The sequence below is a fragment of the Pagrus major genome, chromosome 12 (genome assembly GCF_040436345.1).
Source record: "Pagrus major chromosome 12, Pma_NU_1.0".
NCBI classification, from domain to species: Eukaryota; Metazoa; Chordata; class Actinopteri; order Spariformes; family Sparidae; genus Pagrus; species Pagrus major.
This window is the reverse complement of record NC_133226.1, coordinates 11,709,915-11,735,544: the sequence shown is the minus strand read 5'-3', so window position 1 is coordinate 11,735,544 and position 25,630 is coordinate 11,709,915. Positions and strand designations below refer to the sequence as shown.

At 40.6% G+C, this 25,630-nt stretch overlaps 3 protein-coding genes across 3 annotated transcripts in view; 2 read left to right on the top strand and 1 right to left on the bottom strand.

The window, feature by feature from the left end:
- The window catches only part of ank1b (ankyrin 1, erythrocytic b), a 74,688-nt gene extending 63,647 nt beyond the window's left edge, over positions 1 to 11,041 (top strand). Inside the window, exons 36-42 of the mRNA XM_073477689.1 lie at positions 622 to 696; positions 787 to 918; positions 1,097 to 1,255; positions 8,593 to 9,250; positions 9,360 to 9,489; positions 9,962 to 10,033; positions 10,973 to 11,041. Coding sequence (XP_073333790.1) covers positions 622 to 696; positions 787 to 918; positions 1,097 to 1,255; positions 8,593 to 9,250; positions 9,360 to 9,489; positions 9,962 to 10,033; positions 10,973 to 11,041 — 1,295 coding nt within the window. The remainder of the gene's footprint in view (positions 1 to 621; positions 697 to 786; positions 919 to 1,096; positions 1,256 to 8,592; positions 9,251 to 9,359; positions 9,490 to 9,961; positions 10,034 to 10,972) is intronic.
- A 6,083-nt stretch (positions 11,042 to 17,124) lies between these two features.
- On the top strand, positions 17,125 to 20,379 carry LOC141006193 (eukaryotic translation initiation factor 4E-binding protein 1-like). The gene is made up of 3 exons (XM_073478339.1): positions 17,125 to 17,396; positions 19,793 to 19,984; positions 20,075 to 20,379. The coding sequence occupies exons 1-3, from the start codon at positions 17,261 to 17,263 to the stop codon at positions 20,101 to 20,103; spliced, it is 357 nt and encodes a 118-aa protein (XP_073334440.1). The 5' UTR covers positions 17,125 to 17,260; the 3' UTR covers positions 20,104 to 20,379.
- Positions 20,380 to 21,890: 1,511 nt separating this feature from the next.
- Positions 21,891 to 23,463, bottom strand: ndr1 (nodal-related 1). Its single transcript, XM_073478383.1, has 3 exons — positions 23,244 to 23,463; positions 22,166 to 22,911; positions 21,891 to 22,043 (listed from the first exon to the last, which is right to left on the bottom strand). The coding sequence occupies exons 1-3, from the start codon at positions 23,461 to 23,463 to the stop codon at positions 21,891 to 21,893; spliced, it is 1,119 nt and encodes a 372-aa protein (XP_073334484.1).
- Positions 23,464 to 25,630: the final 2,167 nt, after the last annotated feature.

The window sequence follows — 25,630 nt, the reverse complement described above, 5'->3', positions numbered from 1 at the left end:
AGTTGTTGGAGGCCAAGTCAACACCTCAAACCAATTATGAACAATTTTTGCAGTCTGGCGAAAGTTATCCTGAAGTTATCCTGCTTAAAGATGTCCCTGTCATCAGAGAAAACCATTGCTTTTAAGGGGTGTACTTGAGCTGTAACAATGTAGGTATGCAAGGTTTCCCAGCAGAACATTGCCCAGAGCATCATACTGCCTCTGTCAGCTTGCCTTATTCCTATAGTGCATCCTGGTGCAATCTCTTCTCCATGTAAATGATGCACACACATCTGGGAATCCACATGATTTAAAAGAAAACGTGGTTCAACCTTGTCAAAGTTGCACTTAAGTTCCCGTTAGTTTGGCCAACTGACCTGCTGCCTAATATTTCCCATCCCTGGCAGGTGGCATTGTAACAAGATTATCAACATTATTCACTCCACTTGTCAGTGGCTTTAATGTTGTCTCTGATTGGTGTGTAGAAACCTGAATGTCACCTGGACTGTCCAAATAAATTGTGACTTGAAGTACTCTGTACCTTATTTTAATTAGAGTCAGAGTTACATTTAAATCTTCTTAATTCAGTAACTATACACCCATTTTTCTTGGTGACACTGGAATTTTCCTTCTTCTCATTAGCCACAGTGAATGCTATGGAGAGGACTGAGATCAAGATCAACATCATATCTGAGCAGCTGGGTTTGAGCTGGGCAGGTTAGTCAAGATTAGAGGAGCTATCCATCTACTGCATTTGTCTGTATTTGTATGCTATGTATTTATCTACTTGACTTGTCCATTTGTCAGAGTTGGCACGTGAGCTTCAGTTCGGTGTGGACGACATCAATAGGATCCGTGTGGAGAATCCCAACTCCTTGCTGGACCAAAGCTCTGCTCTGCTCAACCTGTGGGCCGGCAGAGAAGGCAAAAGGGCCAAGAGTGAGTGAAGACACCGCTGTTATTCATCTCTTTTTTTGACTGTTTATCAGATGAACTTATTTTAGAATACTCTCTGACTCCCCATCTTTCTTGACTTCCCTGTCCTCGTACACATATTTCTCCACTTCCTCTCCTTTCTATCTGTCCCCACACCCCCATGTATGTGTTTTCCTTTCAGTGGAGAGCCTGTACACCGCTCTAAAAAACATAGATCGTGCCGACATTGTAACATCTCTGGAGGGTCAGGCTCCACAGCCAGCACCTGGTTCTTTAGAGGAAGGTGCCTGTCGACTCAGCGATCGCGACTCCACGCTGCTGTCCCCCAGTGTCATCAATGGTAAGTATCACACAAACACATTGAACACCACATGCAATATTCAGATCAGATTATCTATATACAAACAGTGTTACACCATTAGATTAACGACAGCATCAAAACTGGCTATGCTCTTGTATTTAGTCTGAATACCTTGTTACCTCAAAGCTAAACAATCCATCAGGTTAGGTCATTTCACTATTCTTGTCCTCTTAGTAATCTTTGCAGAGATAAACTGTATATTCATGAAAGGTATTCAGTGGTTCATAAACAGAATTTTACAAGAATATTCACTGAAAAGTTGAATGACTTTCTTCATGTTGACTAAAAATCAATACACTTAATTAACAATTATTCCTCCAGGATTTATTTCCTCGGATACTTTGTTTTCCTAAACGAATGTATTAGTCACAACAGCTGGTATAGTCAGCACCACAAAAAAATCACCACAAAATTCCTCAGCACAGTAAGGTGAGCTGTTGTCCTCATATACTTTCCACCTCTGAAAACATCCCTGCTTCCCTGTGAGTGTGGGGTAACAGCCATTTTACCTTGTCTCTGTTGCTCCACAAGAGGTCACGGACATAAGGCCACCGCGCTTTGTGCACAAGCCACGAGTTATTAGACCCCCGTTTTTCAGAAGGGGTAAGTTGAAGTTGAACTCGGGGCTGCATGGTGGTTTGCTGCTCATGACATGGACTTGATGATGATGATGATGATGATGATGATGATGATGATGATGATGAATCTCAAATGATGTTTTTGAGGTCTGAGGAATGGTGTCATTCTCCCACCATGAACCCCAGCCTTTTGCAGCATGCACTAACACCGCCTCTGTGCATTCCTCACTGGGGCACGAGTCATTTTTAATTTTCCGTTACACTTTTTCACACCTCATACTTGAGCCCTGAACATGATGGTTCTTATTCTCCTTGGTAAATATGAGAAACGAGGATAACTAAGTTTTACTGTTACTGACGTGATTTTAAGAGTTAACTAAGACATTTATAAGGCCAAACAGGCCGACACTTAACATATGGGTCATTTCTGATTTTCAATTAAACATGTTTGAGATTGTTTAGATTACTTGTGTGGACGTGTGTTTGTGTGAGTGTGTGCACACATACAGTCCATGCCTGTGTGTGTGCATACATGTGTGTATGTCTGGGATGGATACACTAGTCAAGAGTGGCACTAGTACACAGATGATAGTGTGCTCTGGGCCTTCATACCTTGTTTCTATCCCTCCCTCTTTCTTTCTCTATCTTTCTCTGAGAACAAGACAGAATCTCACTTCAGAGTTCGATCGACAGCGGACATTGTAACAATGTTCTCGCCGTCTTGGACTTTTGTCTTTTTGCTCAGGACAATCTCTGTCTGTTCTACTTTCAGTCTTTCTCTGAACCTGTCATATGTCATATCTGCTGCCCAGCCGCCCCGCTCCTCCTCCTCTTCCTCCTCCTCCTCCCCTCTCCTGCTCTTCTTCCTCCTCACAGCTCTTCCTGTCCGACCTCTGACCTCATATGACCTCATGTTGACCTCTGGGCCTCCTCCTCCTCTCTTGTCATCTTATTTTCCCGTGCTCCTCCCTCGTTCAAACAAGCGGGGACCCTCTCCTCCTCCTCCTCTCTCAATCCAGCTCTGTGTGTGTACTACAGTTTGTGCATGTGCATGCTGCATGCTTTGCTGTTATGGTATCTGTTCGTGTGTGTGTGTGTGTGTGTGTGTGTGTGTGTGTGTGTGTGTGTGTGTGTGTGTGTGTGTGTGTGTGTGTGTGTGTGTGTGTGGTTGTAATTTTGTGTGTGCGCGTGAGTGTGTTTCAGACCTGGGCTTTAGTTAATAGTAGCTGAAATCATTAGTACCCAAAGTCAAGAAATCCCTTCAGCTACTTCTGCTTGCAAGGAATTTATGTGCATGAATATTTTGTTTCTACACAAGCAGTGATCTTAAACACCTTGCAAGATAAACCAGGTTCAGTTCAATAATTAAAATACGTCAAAATAAAATTTTACCCAGGTCTACTTCAGATGATTTTATGTTTGTACAGTGACTGGGGCTTGTGAGTGAGGAGTTTCCTGAACATAATAAAGTTTGCTGTTTGCTCTTTTTGATTCTGACATCTTTATGTGCATGGCATGCTTTCAATGTATGAAGTTTTATTCACAGTGTAAAATGTTTTATTTGTTCAATGGGTGTATTTCAGTCTTGTTTTTAATGCTGTATTAACAAACAAAATGGGTTGTTTTGTGTTTTTACCCTGTAAAATAAATGGTGTGTTGTTTAAAGCTACGCTGTAACACATGCTCAGCTGTGTAGCACATAATGTTCAATGTACAATGTTGCTGTGACATGATGTCTTTCATTCATGGGCAAAATAACTAATTGTAAATTATTCTCAATGTTTGATGAATGGGACTCTAGTTTATATAACTCCAATTTCAAAAAAGTTGGGATGCTGTGTAGAACAACAAAAAATGATGGTGGATTTGCTTTTACTTTTTGACTCAGTGGAAAAAACTACAAAGATGATATATTTAATGTCATCAGCTTCATTGATTTTTGTAAATATATGCTTATTCTGAGACTGGGGAAGTTGTGAAATGCTCCAAAAACACCTGTTTGGAACATTCCACAGGTAAATAGGTTAATTGGTAACAGGTCATAGCATCATGATTGGATATGAAAGGGGCATCCTCGAAAGGTTCAGACATTCACAAGCAAGGATAAGGCGAGTTTCAACACTTTATTGTATATAGGGCAAGGGTTCGGTAACACTTTCTAAAACCATTGTTAGGAAACAGTTTGCATTCTGTTTTTATATATGTTCTACAAAGCATCCCAACTTGATTAGAGTCTCAGTTTGACATTTTTTCTCTTATTTTATAAAGAAAATAGTGTTTTTGTGCAGTTAACATATGAGCAAAAGTAAAAGAAATTCTTTAACTGAAATTTTGACATTAAAATAAGTCAACAATCTGTGTTTTGCCCTTTGCTCTGATGACAGACTCATTGTCAACATTGTCTGAATGTTATCTGCCAGCAGGGATATTGCTGTGAGGTGTGTTTGTGTATTGGTTTGGGTGTGTGTGATTTATTTCTGTTGATTTGAGGCTCACCTGTGAGCATAAACTGTTTGTCCTCATTTGTATTTTAATATGAGTGCAGTATTGTGTGTAGATGTACGTACGTGTGTGTGTGTGTGTGTGTGTGTGTGTGTGTGTGTGTGTGTGTGTGTGTGTGTGTGTGTGTGTGTGTGTGTGTGTGTGTGTGGTGGTAAAGTGAGTGGCGTGCTGTGCGGCGTGTTGTCTTCTTGTTGTGTTTTGTTTTTCTCTGTGGAGTTTATTTGTGCCTCACTTACATCCTGTGCCTTTGACACCACTCGTGCGTGTGTTTGTGTTTAAATAGCAGGAGTGAAGGGAAAGGCTAACCCAGATTCATCTAACTCATTCTGACTCTCATTCTAATCCTGACTCATTCCCCCCTGCTCACCTCATTCTGACGCCACCACTCATCCTCCCGGCCCTGTACCATCCCAGAAACACACACTCACACTCACACACATGCTTACTCACATTTTAGTCCAGAGACTACTATTATTGACACACTAAAGAGGTATTTCACCCATTAAAACATACCCTTTTTTGACTGGTCAGACTTTTGATGGATTCGGTTTTAAGCCACAATTTCTATTTGAAACAATTAGCTGAGATTGTGTTTATTGTAGAACAGGTTCTGATACAATTCAAGTTACCTGCATTGGTTGATCTATCCTGGAAGCATTTTAAATCAGAGAAAGAAAACACACTTATTTGTAGGTCAGATAAGGTAGACTTTGCTAAATTGTTTCTTTCAATAATTTTCTGTTCATAGCTGGAGTTTATTGATATATAACATGAGCTGTTTCTGCAACAAACAAATGTCAGCTTTGCAAAAAAAAAAATTAAAATTCTTAACAATAAGTTGTAATGCTAAACTTTCAGGTTAATCATTGACAGCATGTTGGTAGCAATGTCTCTTACTTGTTGTTTCCACAGCTTCACATTACGGCAGTTTCCATGCAGTAAATATGCAGATAGATTTTGAAATGAATAGGACTGTGAAATATAGTTGTTGATAAACTGCCTCAAAATGATCTTTTAGTCTTTGCAGCTCATCAGACAGATGAGTTGTAAGTAATTAATTTCTGAGAAACAAATCCTGCTTGCCTTACTTACTTACTTAGATAGGTTAAAGATGGGAAATAATCAGGTTTTTGATTGCAATATCTTATTACAAAGGGACATAATAAAGCAACATTTTAACATGCTCAGTTTGTAAAAGCTGTCTGAAAAAGTTAAACTGAAAGGACTGTTCTTTGTCTGGGCCTGGTTAGGGTAAGGACAAGAAATAATATTCATGGTGACATGGTGACAGTATTTTATTTCAAAGGGACATTTTTCAACGTTAAAAACAATATTTTGAGAAGCTCAGTTTGTAAAAGCTGCCTGAAGAAGTTAAACTAAACTTTTGCCTCACTGTTCTTTGTCTGGGCCTTGTTAGGATAAGGACCAGAAATAATAAACATGTTTTTGATTAGAATATTTTATTGCAAAGGGACATTTTTAATATTAAAAGCAATATTTTAACAAGCGCTGTTTGTAAAAGCTGCCAGATAAAGTTAAACAGAAAGAATTGTTATAAAACATTAAGGTTGTGCTCACCCTAATGCTTGGGTGGCTCTTTGAAAGCGTCCTGTCAGCCACAATATCATAAAGAAGCGAGAGTTTCAGGTTTTTACCTTTTAGCTGGATACACGTTGTGGCATCACACCTTGGTGGTTTAGGGCTCTGAAGCAAAACGTTTGAACACATCCTAACTTTGATTTTGGGTGAATTACTCCTTTACTGTCTGACAATTTCACCTTATTTCATTCATCTGAACTCATTGATGGAACAATTTATCAGACACTTTACTTACAGTCGATCCCCTATCCAAAGCTGTCACATGTACCAAAATGTGTGCGAGTATTGTCTTCAAATATCACCATAGATATGACATATTGATTACACTGTAAGCTTTATTCACAAACAAAATCCCAAAATATTAATTGAATACTGTAAATGTTTTACTTTTTTAAAAATAATTGAAAACATTTAAACTTGTCTTTATGTTTGGCTTAGATAAACATAATGAATCAAAATGCCACTAAATCAAATTCTTGAAAAGGGAAAAGAAGTGAGTAAAATGACTCCTGTTGTCTGGATCTCAGACATTTTTAAAGATATCAAAAGTTTGAACCTAAATGATGTCAAAACTGAGAGATAAAGTTATTCTCATTATTTATTATATATTATAAATATGAATTATATTATTAATGTAATATACCACATATGTGTTTTGGCCTGAAATTGAAATTATAAAGAATAATAGAGAAATTATAACTGGATAAAGTGTGTTTGTGTATTAGAAAGTGTGTTGTGTGTGCGTGTGTCCTTGTGTATTTTGCTAGTGAATGAGGTTTGGGAATAAAACCAAAGTAGAACAAAAATGTTTTGTCATGAACCCAACAGTATTTAATGATTAAAAAGTATTGAATAGTGTTTGATATTCCAACAGTGTAATTAATTCATTTATAGTCTGACTCACAGGATGTAAACTGTTTGTATAAACCTGCCATTGGCCGACAGTAGGTGTTCTTCCTTCAGCTATCTGTGTGCCATTTTCCGTCTTCACAGGAATCAGCCACAACCTTCAAGCTAGCCATAAAATGGCGCGTTACTCTAACCCAACCTGCTTGCTAATTGTACAAACACAGCCATTTTAATACCGGGGCTTGCCTCCCCACATGCTAAACAAGTTCCCCCTAACACGCCAAAGACAATTTTGATTGGTTTAAACAAATACAAACAAGCCAGAAACATAATGAGTGCGACCAGATATTTCTCCAGCGCTGACACAGCGCTGTGAAGATAGATCTGGCTATGCAAGACTAATTCATTTACATTCAATTCATCAATTAAGAATCTTTAGAGGTTTAGCAGAATAACACAAAATAAGACGTCAGGTGATTTATTATAAAACATAACCCTGTCACTTTCAAATAAAATGTAGGTCACTTTGTATAATACTGTAAATTGCACAATCAATTACAAAAAAGTCTTTAAACTTAATACCTCTGTCTAATGTGTGTGTGTATTAGTGTGTCTTTATATGTGTGTGCGCGAGAATGCGTGTGTGTGTGTGTGTACAGTGACCTTTATTTGGATGCCTGGGGTGCAGACATATAAATGCATGACTCTGATGTGTAACTACAGGAGGATGCAAGAGCAACAGTAACTTGCATTTTCCTCTGCAGAATCTGCAAGATGCTGCTGACTCCCACTCAGGAACGTGATATGGGTTGGAACGATAATAGAGACGTAACATTACGGCTTTGCTGTTTGTAGCGCAGCAGCTGGGAAGGATTGTAGAAAGAGAATGTTGTCTAATCAACTGTCTGAAATATTTTTTAATTTCTGGAAATGTACAGCACCCAGCCTCTGCCTTGATTGGTCAACACCAACAGTGATCTAAAGAAGAACAAATTTAAAATGCTTTTTTAATCTGCTTTCTCTAAATATTGTGATTTCACTGTTGGCTGTATGTAAATAACAGCTTAATGATCAGCCTTTTAATGAGCTGCAGATGCAATCAGGATACTAAAATCCAACTGGAACCCTTTTCTCTGAAAATGATTTAATGATATAATTATATCGTGCCAACCCCACAGTCATTATACTGTATAACTGTGGACTCACCTTTTTTTCGCTTGACAAGGAACACAGAATACGTTCTGCAGATTCACTGTCTTACAAACTAGAGCCCTGCACCATTCACCTCACAGACAGTGGATGATACACTAAACGCCTTAGACCCCCACCTCACTCTTATTGCCGTGTCCCAATGACAGTAACCTAAAGTGCATTAGATCAAACCCAGAAACAGAAGGAAATCGGTCTAAATATGTAGACATCAATCAGACAAATTAAGAACATAAAGATGAAAGAAGCTGATTTCAGATTTTCAATTTTCTTGTGTTCTACCTTTCAAACTGAAAGCTTTTTTAAAAACATATTGGCTGGAATTTATTGGACTCAGATTGCTAGTTCTGGATCAATATATCGACCTTTTCACGGTTAATGAAATGGATTTAAGGATGTCCTTAATCTGTGGCTTTATAAAGACAGATTAGGCTCTTTCCTGGTGTATTGGGACAGGGCTGAGCCCCACTGTTTCCTCATGAGTTGGAGAAACAGTCGATCCACCACCTCCCCATCCTCCCTCTGGCTGTGCCTGCGTGGTGTTAGTCTTTCTCTTGTCTCGCCCTGTCTTCCCTCCAGGTTATGGGCTGGTGCAAGAGGAGCTGCTGTCCCCGGCCTCCATGCAGTACAGCTTGCCCTCTCCGCTGGGAGCGGAGCCCTACTGGCAGGAAGTCTCCAGCCTCGAGTGTGCCCCCATCGCCACGACTGAGGAAGACACATTAATGGAGATGTCTGACGTTCAAGTGTGGCCAGCAGGGGTCAGCCCCTCACTGGTTACAGTGGAGGACTCGTCACTAGATGGTAGCAGTCGGGCTGATGACTCAGAGGGCGCTACGCTCTCCCTTCCCTGCAGCTTGGGTCGCCCGAGCAGTGGAGCCAGTGGAGCCAGCGGCTCTATCATGGAGCTGGAAGAGGAGGAGGAAGAGGAGGAAGAGGAAGGGGAGGTTGAGGAGGAGGAGGCGCCACAGGAGCTAGCATGTGTGCTGGCAGAAAGGGACAGGGTGAGGGCCAGTGGCGCCGTCCCTAAGGTCAACCTAAACGGGCAGCTGGGAGGTCAGAGGTCGGATGGAAGGAGAGGGGAGGCCCTCGCAGCAGGAGGAGGAGCAAAAGGGGGAGGTGGCGGTATAGGGCTGGGTTCAGTGGAAGGGATTTCTGTTGTTGCAGGCCAGCAGGTGTATGCCCAGCGGTGTGAGATGTCGGGACTGAGTCGGTCTTCAGAGCATAACGGAGATAACCGGTACGTTGGCTGCCAATGTGTGTCATTCTTCACTGTCTGTGCTCAAAATGGTAACATATCTCCTATTTCTTTCTCTTTCCCTTTGCTTTATTTGCATTTTGCGATCCAGAATGGTAGGAGGTGGAGCATTTCAACCCTACTTACCAGACAAGGACTCCCTGCAGGGCTGGGTGGGCTCGGTGTCATCGGGACGTGATGTGCCAGGCTTGCGTGTGGCCCAGGAGGCTCTGCTGACTCCGGTGTGTGACACGGGTTACTCTCATGTGCTGCGTGGGCGCTTCCTGCAGGGCACACAGCCCTTTGACAGGGGGCTGGGCTTCTCTCACCAGGAGGCCGGCCAACATTCTTGGGAACAGGAGCCAAGGCGGGGCCAGGTCAGGTTTCCACGCCGACCACCCGCTGCTTCCTGCGCCCGGAGGGGAAACATCTTTATCCATCACTTTTTTGAATTATCAGATGGAAGACAGTCATTTAGTTTGATTTATTTGCGCACGACCATCAGTATTCACTTAACAACTGAGGAATCATCAAAATGAAATGTTTTGATGAATCTGACCAGATTGATGTGTTGTGTGGTGCAACACATGGGGAATATCTGCCATGTCTAATACCTTTTCATTTCTTTTTTACATTTCTGATTACAAACAAGTTTATTACTGGACATATGTGAGTACTATGAGCTGGCGTTTATATGTAAATTGTCTTTTACAGAGAGAGGAGAAAGAGGACTATGCTGCTGAGCCGCAGTTTGTTTCTGAACACGGACATATGCTTGCTCGAAAAGTGAGTCAGTCATGTTTTCATCGTTTACACAGAGTCATATTCACTCACAAGCGCTGTAAACCCGAGCAGACAGCATTTAACTGTAAATCAGTCACACAGCCTGGCACAAAGGGTGGGAAATTAACAGGAGCCACCAGCAAAATGATGGTTAGAAATATTTTGTCCCCGTTAGCAGATATGACAACAAACCAACCTCTGTTAATGGTAATTTGGAATCTATAAATGATGAAATTGGACATCCATGTATTAAAGGTCCCATATTGTAGAAGGTGAGACTTCCTGTCACAACTATACAGTCAGCCCCCTCAGCCACACCACTGGTTGCAAAAACAGGCAGATGTAAACAGGGTGGGAAGCAGTGACTGCTCAGGCTTGTGAGAGCTGACAAATCGGAGCAGACTTTGCTTCTCGGGGCGGGGGCTTTAAAGAGACGGGCACTAAAATGGAGCATTCAGACAGAGGGTGAAGAGAGGTGCTGCAGCAATGGACGGTATGAGAAAAACAATGTGTTTTTTGAACATTAAAGCATGTAAAAATGTTCAGGTAGCAATGTAGACACCCAATATAATATGAACCTGAAAATGAGCATAATATGGGACCTTTAAAGACAGCAAGTAATGAGTGTTAGTGGAAAAGAGAGACATTACCACCTTTCATCACCATTGTCCTCACTGGCAAAATGCTTGCACATTTGTAAACTGATTTGATATGTTGAACAAAGTGCTTCAGGCAGTGATCTGTTTCTCTTCCAACCTGATTGGCTGATGAATTTCTAAATGTAAAGCAGTGACAGCCTGTGAATTTTGGGGACCGCAGCGAGCCACAGTGGCTGGCCGGTGGACAGACGAGTTAGTTTCCTGCTCTGTTACATGTAGAGGCTTCAGAAGTTAATTGGTCCGAGTGTTGTTTCCTTCCCTCCTCCCTCCCTCCTTGCTCCAGGTGGGGGTGGATGTGAGAAAGGGCGCTCAGTCAGTGCAGCGCACCAGTCTGCGGAGAGTTAAACACTGAAATACACATACTACCCAGTCCTCCAGGTACGGGACACACAACAAGCACTTGTGAATCCCAGTGCTTGGATTAAAGCCTGTATGGCAACATATTTGGACTCTGTTAGAGCTCAGTAGTCTCCACATGCTGTTCTGTTCCATTTATGTTCAAAATTAGATTTGGCATCCATTATACTTTGATAATATTTTGGGAATATTTTTTGGGAAGGCCAATGTAATTTAGCCTGTGTTTTGTGTGTTAATGGTGTCTCTCTCTGTTTTCTAGGACCGGAAAGCCACTGCCAAATCATCCTCCACAAAAACACAACCAGAACGCAGATGGAAATGAGGAAGGGAGGAGACAAAGACTAACAAGTGCAAACTACAAAATGACAAACACAGAATCATCCTCAACATGTGACCATGGAGTACCGCGTAAGAAGAGACGGAGAAAGAAAAAAAGAGGAGTTCAACTTGTAGTTTTATAACATTTGTAAAGAAAATATCAACTAGACTAAGGCATGAAGATCTCTTTTGTTTTTGTTTTTTTACAAAAAAAAAACATAAATGTCAGTAAAACAACCAAGAAAAAAAAAAAAGCAACAAAAAGTGCTTCCTGTGAACTGTAATCGCATGATGACTGCTGGTGCATGCCCTTTGACCTTTTGAACTGTCATTATCTACAAACTGAAGGGGTACATGGTGCGGGGCGGACCCACACTTTGGCCTCAGGCCATTTTAAGGACCTCATCCCACCCCTGCAACTGGAGTGGCAAGCGAGTTGAGTCCAATAACACTACAGCCAAAAAAAAGTCCCTCAATGGATGGTTCTGTATACAGCTAAGCCTCTGCTGAGCCTACCAATGCTTCTTTCACTGGACCTTTTCCCCTATTATTCTCAATGTGATATATGCACTCTATGCTACGTGGACATGTGTCAGTGCGTGTATGTGTGCGTATGTGTGCGTGTATTCTTCTCTACCGCATGTGTTTCTTGCTTCTGGCTTGGCGCTGAGCCCCCGCCTCATGATTGGCTCGCTGCCCCCTGTGATGTCATGGTGCGCTCAGTGCTGGAATGAGAAAGCCGCTGTGCTCCCCTGCTCGTGAGTGTTCCTGTCTGCGTGCGCTGGCGTCTTTTCCTTTGTGGATGAAGCTCGTTTTCTTGTAATCCGTTCCTTTGAAACCTGTCCACCGTGGTTTTAAGCATTGTCTAACCTCGGTAGGGAGCTGAAGCTCTTTCACCCCTCGTGTTTTCAGGGGAAATGTGTTTTTCCAGACAACGGGGAATGTTTTCTTTGGAAAAGGGGTTGATGGCTTGATTGCATTGTGCAGCAGCTCTGCAACACAAAGATCGACGTTTTCCTCCCTCGTGACCTTTTCTACCTTCTTCCGTCATTTCTCCCAGTAGCGCACATCACCTCGACTCACCTTTTATCAGTAGCCTCAGTCGATATGCAGTAAAATCACAGGCCTCTCCATCAGCATCTATAGCTCCTCCATCTAATGTTAAAAACTTTGAGAAAAATTTTCTGTGTGTTTCCTCTTTATCTGTTCGCAACGGCTGTAGGGCCTCACTGTTGGATTTTGGTCGATTCAGTTGAGATGGTGAAATCATGGAGGATCTGTTTCATGTAAGGATGTAGTGATTTGGAGAAATTCGAGCGTGAAAGTAGCACGATGCTACTACAACATGTGATTGTGATAGGAGCTGTGCAGCGAGGACAGCAGGTAGCACTGTGATTGTCTTATAAAACACTGACCCCAGACTCGTGAACTGTGAAGACACACAAACATTCAAATACACAGACAAAAGCACATCCACAAACACACATGCTTACACACACACACACATTATCAGAAAAACATGTCATCATTAAATAATTATAGCCTGGTCAGAGTGTTGGATTTTTTGGAGTATGCTGCAGCAATAATACTTAACAACAAGAGCACAGAAGATGGACGCCGTGGTTCTGTATATGTGCATAAAGGATCTGAAACTGAAAGTTGTAACTGACTGAACTCCTCAGTGAAGACAGAAACTCCATCTGGACGAACAGCAGCTGAGTTTGACATTGGGCAACCATGCTGTATCTGACGGGAGTCAGAGAGGACACACTGATGCAAGGGCGGATGACTCGGTTGTGGCAGTGTTGGACTGCAGAGGCCTGAGAGGGATTATTTGTTTTACAGCACTTAACGTAGCAAAATATAAACCAGGATATGTTAACTTAATACACTGATACCTATTAAGGAGTCTGCTGCTGCCGTAAGGTGGAAACCACTGAACTCCTTGTTGTTTTTCTGAGTAATTTAAGTTGTAGTTGTAAGTGTTTCACCATTTTCATACATTCACTGGCATCACTGTAAACCACCCATCTCGTGTTCCCTTCATCTCTGAAACACTTACTTTATGCAGAAACCTGACGGCAGCACTACAAAGGGGTCATGTCATAGTAGCACACATTTCCTGGAAATCGAAACAATATTTAAGTACTGTAAATGCTACTGTAGCCTGAATGACTGAGACACTGGATGAATGACTGAACACATTAGTTACACATCACACATATGCACATATTTTCCATGCCCATGAATGCCTCATCCGATATAGCACATGTTTTTAATTACATATCACATGTTTTCCACTGTTACTCCACTCAGGTTTTCAGTTCTGCTAAGTCAGAATCAAAAAAATTGTTTGTTTTTTTCTTTTTTGTTTTGTTTTTTAAGTTCTGAGTCCTCCTCTCAAAAGACGAGCGCAGGACATTAAGTGACTGCTTCTGATTAAGACTTGGGTGTTGGGGACATTTAGGGCGGGGTGGGGATTCACAGGACGAGGAAGTGGTTGTTAGGGCGTTATGAAGCAGGATGGTAAGTGTGTGTGTGTGCGTGCGTGCGTGCGTGCGTGCGTGTGTGTGTGTGTGTGTGTGGTGGAGATTAAATAAGACCAAAAAGGACACAGAGTATTGTGGTCATTAACCACTCAGCTCCTGGGGAGGCGACATGACAATGGTTGCCTCTGTTGGTTATGTTTTACCAAATTCATTCCTACGAGTGGTGAACTTAAATGAACCAGCCAAGTTTTGTGTCCACCAAATTAAACAAGACCGTTTCATTTGATTAATGTACAACTAATATGTGGGCTGCAAGACAAACCACCAAGTTTTTTGACCCGTTCTGTAAACTAACCAAAGCAACTTTCTCATAAAGTCCAGGATTTAATTCTGAGCTTTGAACCGACCTACCAGAGGACTACAAAAACACTGTCTCTTTATAATTATGCTGTGTCTAAACTGGCATGATAGAGGCAGGTGACAGCTTTTGAATGATGGAAGCCAGTAACTACCTTAATCTCTTAAAGTGACTCGCTCTTTGTCGTTCCATTAATTAGTCTCTATTTGACACCTTGTACTGTATCAGCACAAGAAACAGGATGGACTTACGCATTTTAAAGAGAATTGACAACTTAATCTTGTGTTAAAGTGATAATCCTTAAGATTTTCATCACACCAAACCCCATTTTTGACACTCTTTATGGCATTTTCTTAACATCCATTCAATATCTTTGCATGAGGAAATGATGCACAAGACAAAAAACAGTGTATGGACATGTCTCAACTAATGTGCAAGACAAAATACGATCAGTATTAGTGAGTACTGACACTTCTTTAGTGTTCACGATGACTCTTATCAGCATATACTGTTGGTTTCACTTCAAATGGATCCACAACTTTGTAGTTTTGACAAAGTAGCCACCAAGGCCAGAGCTACCAAAAAAAAATGTGTTTGGAGAAAGCTTTCTTATTTAGACTGTCATGTAGGAGATACAATGTGCAGAAAAAATAAAAGAAAAACCTCTTCTGTGGTGGACAATCCAAAATGTAAACACATCCTCTACCTAAACAACTGAATAGGTAAAATGCCATCAACACCCAAAACAACAGATACTGTATCACCGTTCCCAAAACTACATGATTGCTGTTACCAGTGTGAGGCGTACCGGACCTTCGTCGTACACTCACAGTATGGTTGGGTTATGCAACAAAACTACTTGGTTAAGTTTATAACATTGTGGTTAAGATTAAAATAAGTATGTTACTTATGTAACGTAAGGTTTGTGTGTATGTAAGTTACGTATTACTTATTTCTAAATTCCTGACTATGGCCCTGGTAGCCTCTGAAAGGTTCACCACCAGTAACCACAGGTGTCGTTAAATCAACCAAGACTGAAATCTTAAGGATTATAACTCTAACTCTGAGTCAGTATCCCCTTATTTCACTTATAGTTAAAAGATCCAAATATCAGTCAGTTTTAAATCCAGATAAAATGTACACGTAACCACTGAACGATATGACGTATTCAGTAGTTTTATTTGAATGGAAATATTCTGTTTCCACTCTGAGGTGTTTATTACAAACATGATTTAAATTTACTGTCAGAAATAAACTAGTCAGTGAACCTCTGCACTATGATGAATTAGACTCCACCATGTTTGTGTTGTATTTAAAGTGTGTATGTGTGAGTGAGTGAGTGACGGTGCTTGTTGGATGTGGGGGAAGAAGAGAGAAAGTTTTTTCCGGGCTTGTGACTTGAGAGGACGTGTAAACCTACGACAATGTATTTAAAAAAAAAAAAGAGTATTGTAAAATTTTAACTGTTGCGAAGAATAGAGATCACCTATACTCCTTTAGAATGGATACATGACAATGTAAACGCAATATCATATTACTCTATCCTAAGGAATGCAACTGCGCACATGCACAAAAAAAAGATGTTTTTATGAAAATATATGTATAAATATATGACAAAATATATTTAATTAGAATGCTATGCACCCTCATAGAGTTGTTATGGATGTTCTTTAAGCATTATCTAGACTAGGCCAACGCCCACATCATGTGGAATGTAGAGGCTTTGTAGCTATGACCACTTGTTTTCTTTTCTTTTGTATTGTCCTGAAGAGAGGATAAACAAACGTGAATATGTATACAAGCCTTTCAATCAGAATCATTCTGACATGAAGATATGTATAGATCATCTTACCCTGTACACCAGCTCAAACCATTTACAAGAGTTAATAAACAAAGATGTGACATAAATGGTGTGTTGTTTTTATGTAAACAGTGAAATTATTGTGCAATAGTCCTACATGTGCATTCAGTGTAAATTTAAAGTGGTATACACTGATCAGACACAAGATTAACAGGACTAACAGGTAAAGTGAATAACATTTATCATCATGTTACAATGTAATGTTCTGTCGAGAAAACTTTGGGTCCTGGCATTCATGTGGATGCAACTTGACACGCACTACCCACCCAAATGCCACTACAGCCAGGTATCCCCAATGGCAGCAGCACTCCCAAATCTGCTCGAGGAACATGAAAAAGATCTTGAAGTGTCGACCTGGCTTCCAAATTGGCCAGATCCCAATCTGATCAAGTAACCATCCAAGGAGGTCACAGAACTCAGGATCAGCCACAAACGCCCAAGTGCCAGACACCAAAGGAAACCACCAGAGGTCCTGTGATTACATCTTGATGTGTCCTATGATGGTGGGGCATCTGTGGATATACTGTCATATTGATTATTGTTCTTGTGAGGGTTAAAAGTGCAAAAAATTAGCTTAAATTATCAACAGAGGTTATGTCAAAGATGACTATGTACTGTGTTGTAAAGGTGTCTACTGAAGTTAGCATGCTAACCAAATTGACAAGTGGCCATTTCTTACATATTGCACCTTTAACTTATTATATTGACTTGCCCAAGAAAAAATGCCTTGGGACTTGCTTCAGATTTAGACCAAATGACTTGAGTCACATGTCTGAAATAAACAGGCTACAGTAAATACACAGTGCAGTATATATTTATATATACAGCGGACGATTGAAGCCAGAGGGAGGCAGTAATTTAAAGAAGGCCAGCTGCCAGTAAAACCACAAAGAAGAAGAAGGGCGCAGCCTCTTGATCGGGAAAAACTACAACCCCCACATGCTGTGACGCCCCCTGCTCTCAGCCAATCACAGCTCTACGCCCTACGTCTTGTTTTGAAGGAAGTCCCAGGGTTGTTTTGGACGTGTGGTGACCACGTGTAGCAGGAGAGGTAACTTCTCTGTGGACCGACTGCAGGTTGGCAGCTTTATATCCCTCCTCCACACTGTCCGCCACACTCACAGCAAACTTCCCTCACCTGTGGTGTGTCCGAGCAGCTCAAACACAGCAGACCCAGTCCTGAGAGAGATGTCAGCGGGAGGTCAGACCACCAGCAGCCGGGCCATCCCGGCCGTCAGGCGGGTCGCTATCCACGACTCTGCTCACATGCCCCAGGATTACTCCACGACTCCGGGAGGGACTATGTTCAGCACCACGCCAGGAGGTAACACTGAAAAGAACAAAACGACAACACATAAGTTAAATTTAATCAGGGAGACGGCAACGTGTAAGATGTAAAGATTTACTTTAAGGGCTGTAAAATGTGTGTAAACAGATTTAAAGGGGGAGTACATGATGAAAGACCTGCATGCAAGTTGACCTGGAAACGGGCAGTGCAATGTGGATAAGTTATTATAACCCAGGAGGCATTAATATTACACTGATATTACACCCAATAACAGTATTATTTGGTGCATTGCATTGCTTTGGTATATCACATTGAAGTGGCTGAGTTTGAAATTAGTTTCTAAATTAACATTGCAGAGATGTAGGGAGAAGTTACTGTCATTCAAAACATCTTTTTATTTTATTTTATTTTATTTTACTTTATCATTTATTAATTGTGACGAATAAAAACAGTTCACGGTGCAGGAAACACATGTGACAGCCAGGCTACAGACCTCAGCCTTGTCTACAGTGCGTCATGTTTTCCTGTTAATGTTTTACAGTGTTTGGGCTTCCTGGAAGCTAAAGACCAAATCCTGCATTCTGCTACATGCATGGTTTCATGTGGATTTATTTGCTCATTTATGCCATTGGAGAAGTCAGTGCACAGACGTGATTCATGTTTTTCCTTTCAGTATAATTTCATGTGTCTGATGGTCACTTTCCTTCCTCGAAGGCTCATCAGGATGATGAATCTGCTGATTTCAGAATCAGAGTATCTGTATTTAGTGTCGGTCGCCTGTAGCAGAGGATTACTTACACAATCAAAGACTCAATGGTCAGCCTGCACTCAGTCATATCCTATTAATAGTCTAGTTATTACAGCAGGCTGTTGTTGAGCTGATGCAACATGTTTACTAGATGTGGACTCCGCTTAGTCAAAACGGTTATATTAAAGAGGCAAAAAAGAGCTACTAATTACTGTATATATTATAAATACAACAAACTGTATTAATACAAATTACAACCACTATTTTAGCTTTCTACAAAAAACAAAATTACACAAAGCATGAATTGGTCTAATTTTTGGTACAAATTAATAAAAGGGAACTTAAAAGTTGGAACCAAAAAAAACAAGTGTTAATCAGTCAACGTGGGAACGGGACAGATGATCTCAGTGGGCCAGGACCCAGAACAACCGACTACGATGACACAAAGTCAGTTTCACTCTCGTCGGCACACTAAGCTTTGTGGCCCATTTCTTCAGTGTTTACTCAAACAGCTACGAGCTCGAGATCCTGGGAAATCTCCAGCGTGGTGACAGAAGTAAAGCAGAACATGTTCTCTGTTGGTGTGTGTTGGTGAGAAAGGTGACGTAGAGTCCACATGTTGACAACTGATACTGTGTTCTGTTCCCACGTCAGCAGGTGCAACAGATTTACACAGATAAAACAGAATTGGGTCAGTGAAGGAGAGTCAATGTCTCTGGTATGGATGGCAAAAATGAGGTCATTGCCCATCGTGGGCATGTATGGACATGTATACAGTAATAACTTTTTATTAACTTTTTTTTATTTAGTCCTTTTCAACTAGTTACAAATGTGAGGGCAGCTTCAGGTTTTTTTTTTATTTTATTAAAGTCCATTTTTATTTTATTTTTATGCTAATGCTTTAAACTAGTTGGAAGTGTTTAGTATCAATGTTACCTGCAGAATTTATTTATTTTTTAAAATATTTTAAAATATTTATTTTATTATTTATTTTAAAAGTGTTTAATGTTAAGAAAAGCAGCTGAATTTTATTCTGTATTATTTTGTTTGTTTTTTTAACTCCTCACGAGTCTTTTATGTCCATGTTAGCTGCTGAAAATGTATTTTATTATTGCTTTATTTTATCAGTTTTAACTATTTACGAGTGTCCAATGTATTAGATTAACAGCTGACTTTTATTTAACATTGTTTTGTTTTACCAATTTTGAACTTTATACAGGTCTTTAATGTTGGTGTTTGCTGTTTAATTTTATTTTATTGCCAACATTTTATTTGATCCTTTTAAACTTTTTACAAGTGTTTGATGTTGAGATAAGAAGCTGAATTTATTTTGTTTGTTTTGTTTTTAACTTGTTACAAGTCTTTAATGTCGTTTTTAGCTGCTGTTTTTTTATTTTCTACATTTCAACGTACAAATGCTACATTTCAAGGTTAGCAGATTTATTTTATTGTCATTTAATTGACTTTGTTTTATTTAATTTTTTTAATTAAATTAATTTATCAGAGTTATCTGCTGTGGTAGACTTGTGAAAACAAAACAGTTTGTATTGGTATCAACTTTTCCACAAAATGTACAATATGAACACAGCTGCTCCAAATATTAATTATGTGAAATGTTGCCACACTGTTAATTTTGCCATTGACAGCAGGTAACTTTGGATTCCTTTGCTGCTGTCGCCTACAGGTACCAGAATCATCTACGATAGGAAGTTCCTCCTGCAGTGTCGGACGTCTCCTCTGACCCGTACGCCTCCCAAACTGCCCGACATCCCAGGAGTCACCAGACCGCTCAAACCTGAGTCCCCCAACAACACAAACCAGCCTGAACGGACAGCCAACAATAACACCGACCACCTCCATCCAGAGGAGAACGCAGGTATGTATTTAAAAGTGAACGGGTCAGATGGGCTTCAGCTCTTTTTGTCTGTTTCCCTCTACCCAACCTCCCTGTCTCCTCTTTTTCTAGAAGACGCCCAGTTTGAAATGGACATCTGAAGAGAGGATAACGAGGATGAAAGTGATTTACAACATTGCTTCTTTGTTTACTGGGATAAAAGATTGTCGGTCTGGTCTTACTAAGATGTAATCCACTTTCAGATTTGTTCTGAAAACAAGATGGCATTTTTTTGTAATGCTTAATATGTGTAAAAAATATTTTAAAACAACACTAACTGATGCATAAAACAGTTTCTTTACTTTGACTTTGTATGATGTGTGAAATATTTGACATGTAAATCAAAGTCTTGTGACAATTAAACCTTTAATATTTTATGTGATGTGACTCATTTGATGGCTTTTAACACATTTTTTCATCTGTGAAACAGGAGGGCAAAAAGGTGTTTGCTAAGTGAAAAAAAAAGGTTTGCAGTATTATTGCAATATTAATTCAACAGCATCCAATTCTATATAATATATAAACAGTCACCCTTATTATGGGGGACTTGTTGAAAATGTGTATAAAGAGAAATCCTGTGATGTAGCTCAACATCTCTACGCTCCCCCTGCAGGAGCCCTGTGGTAACTACTAGCCTACTACTCGTACTACTGTTGGCGTTTCAACGACATTTTGAACATAAAACATAAGGAAACACAAACGTAGTGCTGCAACTGACAGCATCCACAAGAGCATGAAAACACTCGTATATCAGAATGGGAAAATGCTGCATAAGAAGCCATTAAATGTTACTGTACTGCTTGATCTGACTTGCTGATATAGACATTATTCCATCCGTCACACTGACAGTAGATTATAATACACTCCTAGCCAGAAGAAAGACATGACAGTAACATAGTAGATGTACCTTGTGTTTAGATTACGTGGAGAAATTAAATCTCACCTTGAAGCAGACATGAATGCTTTTGGTCCTGTTGAGAACATGATGTGTTGGTGCACTTTAGCTCCTTGTGGCTGAAATGAGTATCACCAAAAGAAAATTGCATCTGCCAAAATTTCATTTTCCACAGATGAAAAAAGGATAGAAACTTAGAAACGTTTCATCTGTTAGGTCGTGAACATGGAAGAAAAACAGTTGAGATCAGACTTAGAAAATAATCACTGGAACTGGACTTCAATGATTGACAATAATTTTCCTAATTACCACTTTTTTACAAAGTCAAATTTCTCTATCAAGTCAAAATGTCTACTGTAGAAAATGTTTTATTGTATAAATCTATCATCGCCGACATTTATGATCACATATCTTTTCTTTTTACCTTAAAGGGTAATGAGCAGCTTAAATTAAACTCTTGCATCAACACAGAAATAAAAACCATCAAACACTTTGTTCAAGATAAGAAATAATTTATTGTATTACTGTACATAGTAAATATACAAATGGGTCAATGTGACCCAAACATTTCAATAAAGTAAAAGCGCTTACATCCTTCAGACGATTCATTTCAATACATTTTTAAAAATTCAGTCTACAAGCTTAAAAAAACAGTTGGTACAACTGTTTCTTCTATAGTGCTTCAGTCAGGAACCATATTCTGCTTCTGTCTTCACCTTGTTTTATCTCGGTCACCTCATTTTCTATTAAAAGTACCAACAATTTTACAACTCTTAATTCCTTAAATCCATAATTTAGAGAGCTGTGTGCAGGATAAACAGTAGGTCCCTTCTTTCATATTGTGCAAAGCAGCAGCAGCAGCCTCTGTCTGTAAAGTGCCTGTGGACCTCCATCCACTTTGTGCCTCTGAGCAGCTCAGGTCCGCGTCAGTAGACTCCTCTGGGCCTACGGCTCAGCGGCTTCAGTCCGTCTGACCTTTTTCAGGTCCTTTGCTCAGTGGCAGCCGCACTCCTCCACCACCATGTTCTCATGATGCCTCATGATCATCCTCCCGTTCTCGTAGTACAACATGGAAAGCGGTGCCAGGCGGGTTGGCACACAGGAGAGACAGGGCACCTTGTCGGGGTGGTGAAGCTTCAGCAGGCTCTGGAGAAAGAAAGAGAAGAAATGATTGATTAGAGCATATCTTTTAGGGGCGTTAAAGGTGCATCCTGTTGCAGAAAATACAGTAGGGCCTACAATAAAAGTAAAGAAAGTTGTCTCCTTACCTGCATGTATGCATGGTTAGATGGAGTGAAGGTCTCATCTACTGGTGTAGGACAGTTCCCTTCACAGCGAAAGGCGTTGTACCGTTTGGGATAGACAATCCACTCGCTCCAGCCGATCTTGTCAAAGTCCACCCACATGTCCACCTTCCTGCAGAGAGGACCCTTCTTCTCCTCTGTGGGCTTGCTTGCAGGAGCAGCTCTAACCACTCTCCGTCTCTTCTGCTGGGTCTTGTGGTGCCTCTTGACCCTCCCGGTCCTGGAGCTTTCCCTGTCCAGGCTGACGTACTTGGAGTGCTCAGCTGTGCGGATGAGTGTTGGCGTTCGCTGGCCACTTGGGTTCTGCCTCGAGAAGACCACCATCATGACCCGGTCAGGTGTGTGGTGCTGGACTCCCTCCTGCTCCTGCTCTTCCTCCTCCTTCACCTCAGGCTCCTCCGTCTCCTGAGTAAAGTGCTCCCGCTGCAGCCAGCGACGGAGCACCTCTGTCATGTTGAACACCCTCCAGGAGGACGGGGAGACCATCGCACTGGGATGAGCTCTCAGGCGGCCCAGGAACAGCCTGTTCTCTGGGCAGTGCATGCCGGAGCAGTGGTCCCTGTGGGAGTGGTAGATGTCCACTGAGGCTCGGGAGGACTCTGTGAAAGCAGGAAGGCGGATGCGAAGCTCAGCCAGCTGGATGTTGTCGCTTGCAGACATGGAGGACATGTCAAAGGTGACGGACCACCTCTTGCCAATCTGATGGCAGCCTGAAAGAAAAGAGTGAAGAAAATTGATCAGCATTATTTATGACTCGTTTAAAAAAAAGTCACTTGTCATCTGACTTTGGCCAGTTGTGTCAAGACCAATTACTCATCTTTAAACATGTGATGACTATAATATTATATATTCCCAGTTGCATAAATGTGATGAGCCAGATGATTAAATTAAGGTGAGTGAAATAAATTAACACATGCACAAAGGAAAGCTAATCCCCAAATTAGTAATCCAGTCCAACTGCACTGCATGGAAAACTGTGCACAACGTCCCACCAAACTCCATTCAAAAAAATGCCATTTTCACCCTAATGTTGAATACTCACTCTTAGCGACAAGGCTGATGACAGAGTCGGAGTCGTGCAGAGCTGGGTTGTCCTCCGTCCTGGTGTGAGTGCTCACACTGGCAGGAGTCCCAGCCCGCTCCTCGGTCAGCATGGTCCGGTACAGCTGCATCATGTAGAGGGGCAGCCTGCTGCCCTGATGCCGATGCACGGAGCGTGTGGAGCCGCCACCCATCCCACCGAGAAGACCGCCAGGGTGCATCCCGGGAAAGGGCTGACCCAGAACCAAATCCACCAGAAGTAGAAGCGCAAAAGAGAAATCCACTGCTAGTCCCTTCATAATTCCCAGGTGTGTTGTTGCTCTTCCGAAGGTAGATTCAAGAATGCTCCAGGTGAGAGGCCGGCCCTCGGTTTTATAGTCCCACCCTCTCTCATCCTGACGTCCTCTGAGGAGATGTGTCGAGCTGGATGGATGAAGGGTGTGTGTGATCCACGGGACACTTAATGTGACAAGCTTGTTGTGTATCGAAACCACTTGGCCTTTGTAGTGTCCGAGGTGTGAAAAGCGTAAAAGCCCACGGCTCTGATTGTTGCTCTTTTGTATATTACAGATCCCTTTGATAAGAAGTCGTGACAATAATATTAGTTAAGGAGATTACGAGCTGCACAACTGCGCTGTGATTAATGGGAAAGTAACACAGGAGTTAATCAGAAGAATGACTTTCTGTAGCTGAGCTGTTAGGAGCCCGCTGGGGGCAAGTTCAGGTCAACGTGACGCACTGACACTGACCATAAATAAAGATATACCAGGCTGGATTTTAATTATTAGTTCATTTATATTGCCTATATAAGCTTAAATAGCCTTATCCTGCTGGGGTCTATTGCGATATGAATGAATTGATAATCATAAGTATTCAGCAAAGATGGTGTTGGGACAATTTATTTGTCTTAAACTATAACTATAACAAATGTAATTGATAAAGTGAGTTTGTTGAAGGCTGAACCCAAGAATATAAGCCTATAACAACACTTATAATGGACTGATTAAGTAGGGTAATAAATGAGAAATGATGATTAATAAATGTCAACAATAAACATTATTATGTCACATAAATTATAATCAAAATGGCACATTTTACACATTGCACACTTACACACAAGAACTGGACGTTTATTTTAACTTATATTTCTGTTAATATACTTTTGAAAAAGAAAACATAGTAATGTTCTTTTGGAGGCAATGGCAACAATTTTATTTTTTATTTTATTTATACATCAGGGCTGTACAATATAAAAACAAATGATCAATATTGCCATATGGCCAAGTGCAATATCCAAACTGCAAAAGCTGCAATTCTTCGATTAAAAACAGCATTATAATGAAGTACTGTAGAGCTACAGAGATGCCCTGGCCTAATACATGTAAGAAAACATTTTTATTGTATTTTATTTTATTGCTACAGACCCCAACAAATGTCACAACATCATGATTTCCCCAGTTTATTCAGTGAAAATTAAAATGGTTATGAATCAATATTTAGGTGAGTTGTAAGATCCATTTCTACTTAAGACAGCTTCAATGAAGACTTCATGCAGCACCATCTGACGTGCTAATTGACATTAAAGGGACATTAGTGACGTTAACGCTCGTTACGTCGCCCATTCATAAGTCAAACTGCACACTTGACCTCAGAAGAGAGAAGAAAGAGATGATGGCCGACTACAAAGCTTTGATTCTGTTTGATGAACACGATGTGTGAGAAGAATAAAGAAAAGTGCTGTTGGTATTAAATGAGTCTGTTCTTTGAAAGTTCTTTATTGTCACAACATCAAACCAGCTTTGGTTTTAAACTTTAATTTGCTGCACATGTTGGGTGATTGAAACCTTAATACATAAAAGGAATTATTACATCAAACCACTACAATGAAAGAATCAGATGAAGCAGCGTTATCAAACTGACAGGCCATGTGGAATAAAGAAGAATATGTTTCAATACGTTTGAGTGCAGCAGAAGCAAACTTGTACTTGCACGGTCACGGTGGCCACATCTGAAGACACTGAAGAAGTTATGGGAAAAAGTGCACTGACGCACTTTAACAATAGGGGTGATGTAACAATAAGCACTATTCTTAAATCACTAGTTCAGATTATTACTGCACAATATAAATATAAACTGATAAATCATTATTATTATTATTATTGAGCTCCCCCATAGTTTAGGCTATAATAGTTGGAATTATCTCAGACCACGTGCAACACCAGTGTTTACACTTGAATGCATCACTAGTTATAATCCACTGATTTTATAGTTTATATATTATTCTGAAATGGGCCATTCTGCATAAGGAGCACTTTTTGCACCTAAAGTATATTTTGCATATACTCTAATTTTACTTTTTCTTCTGAGTATTTCTACACTGTGGTTTTA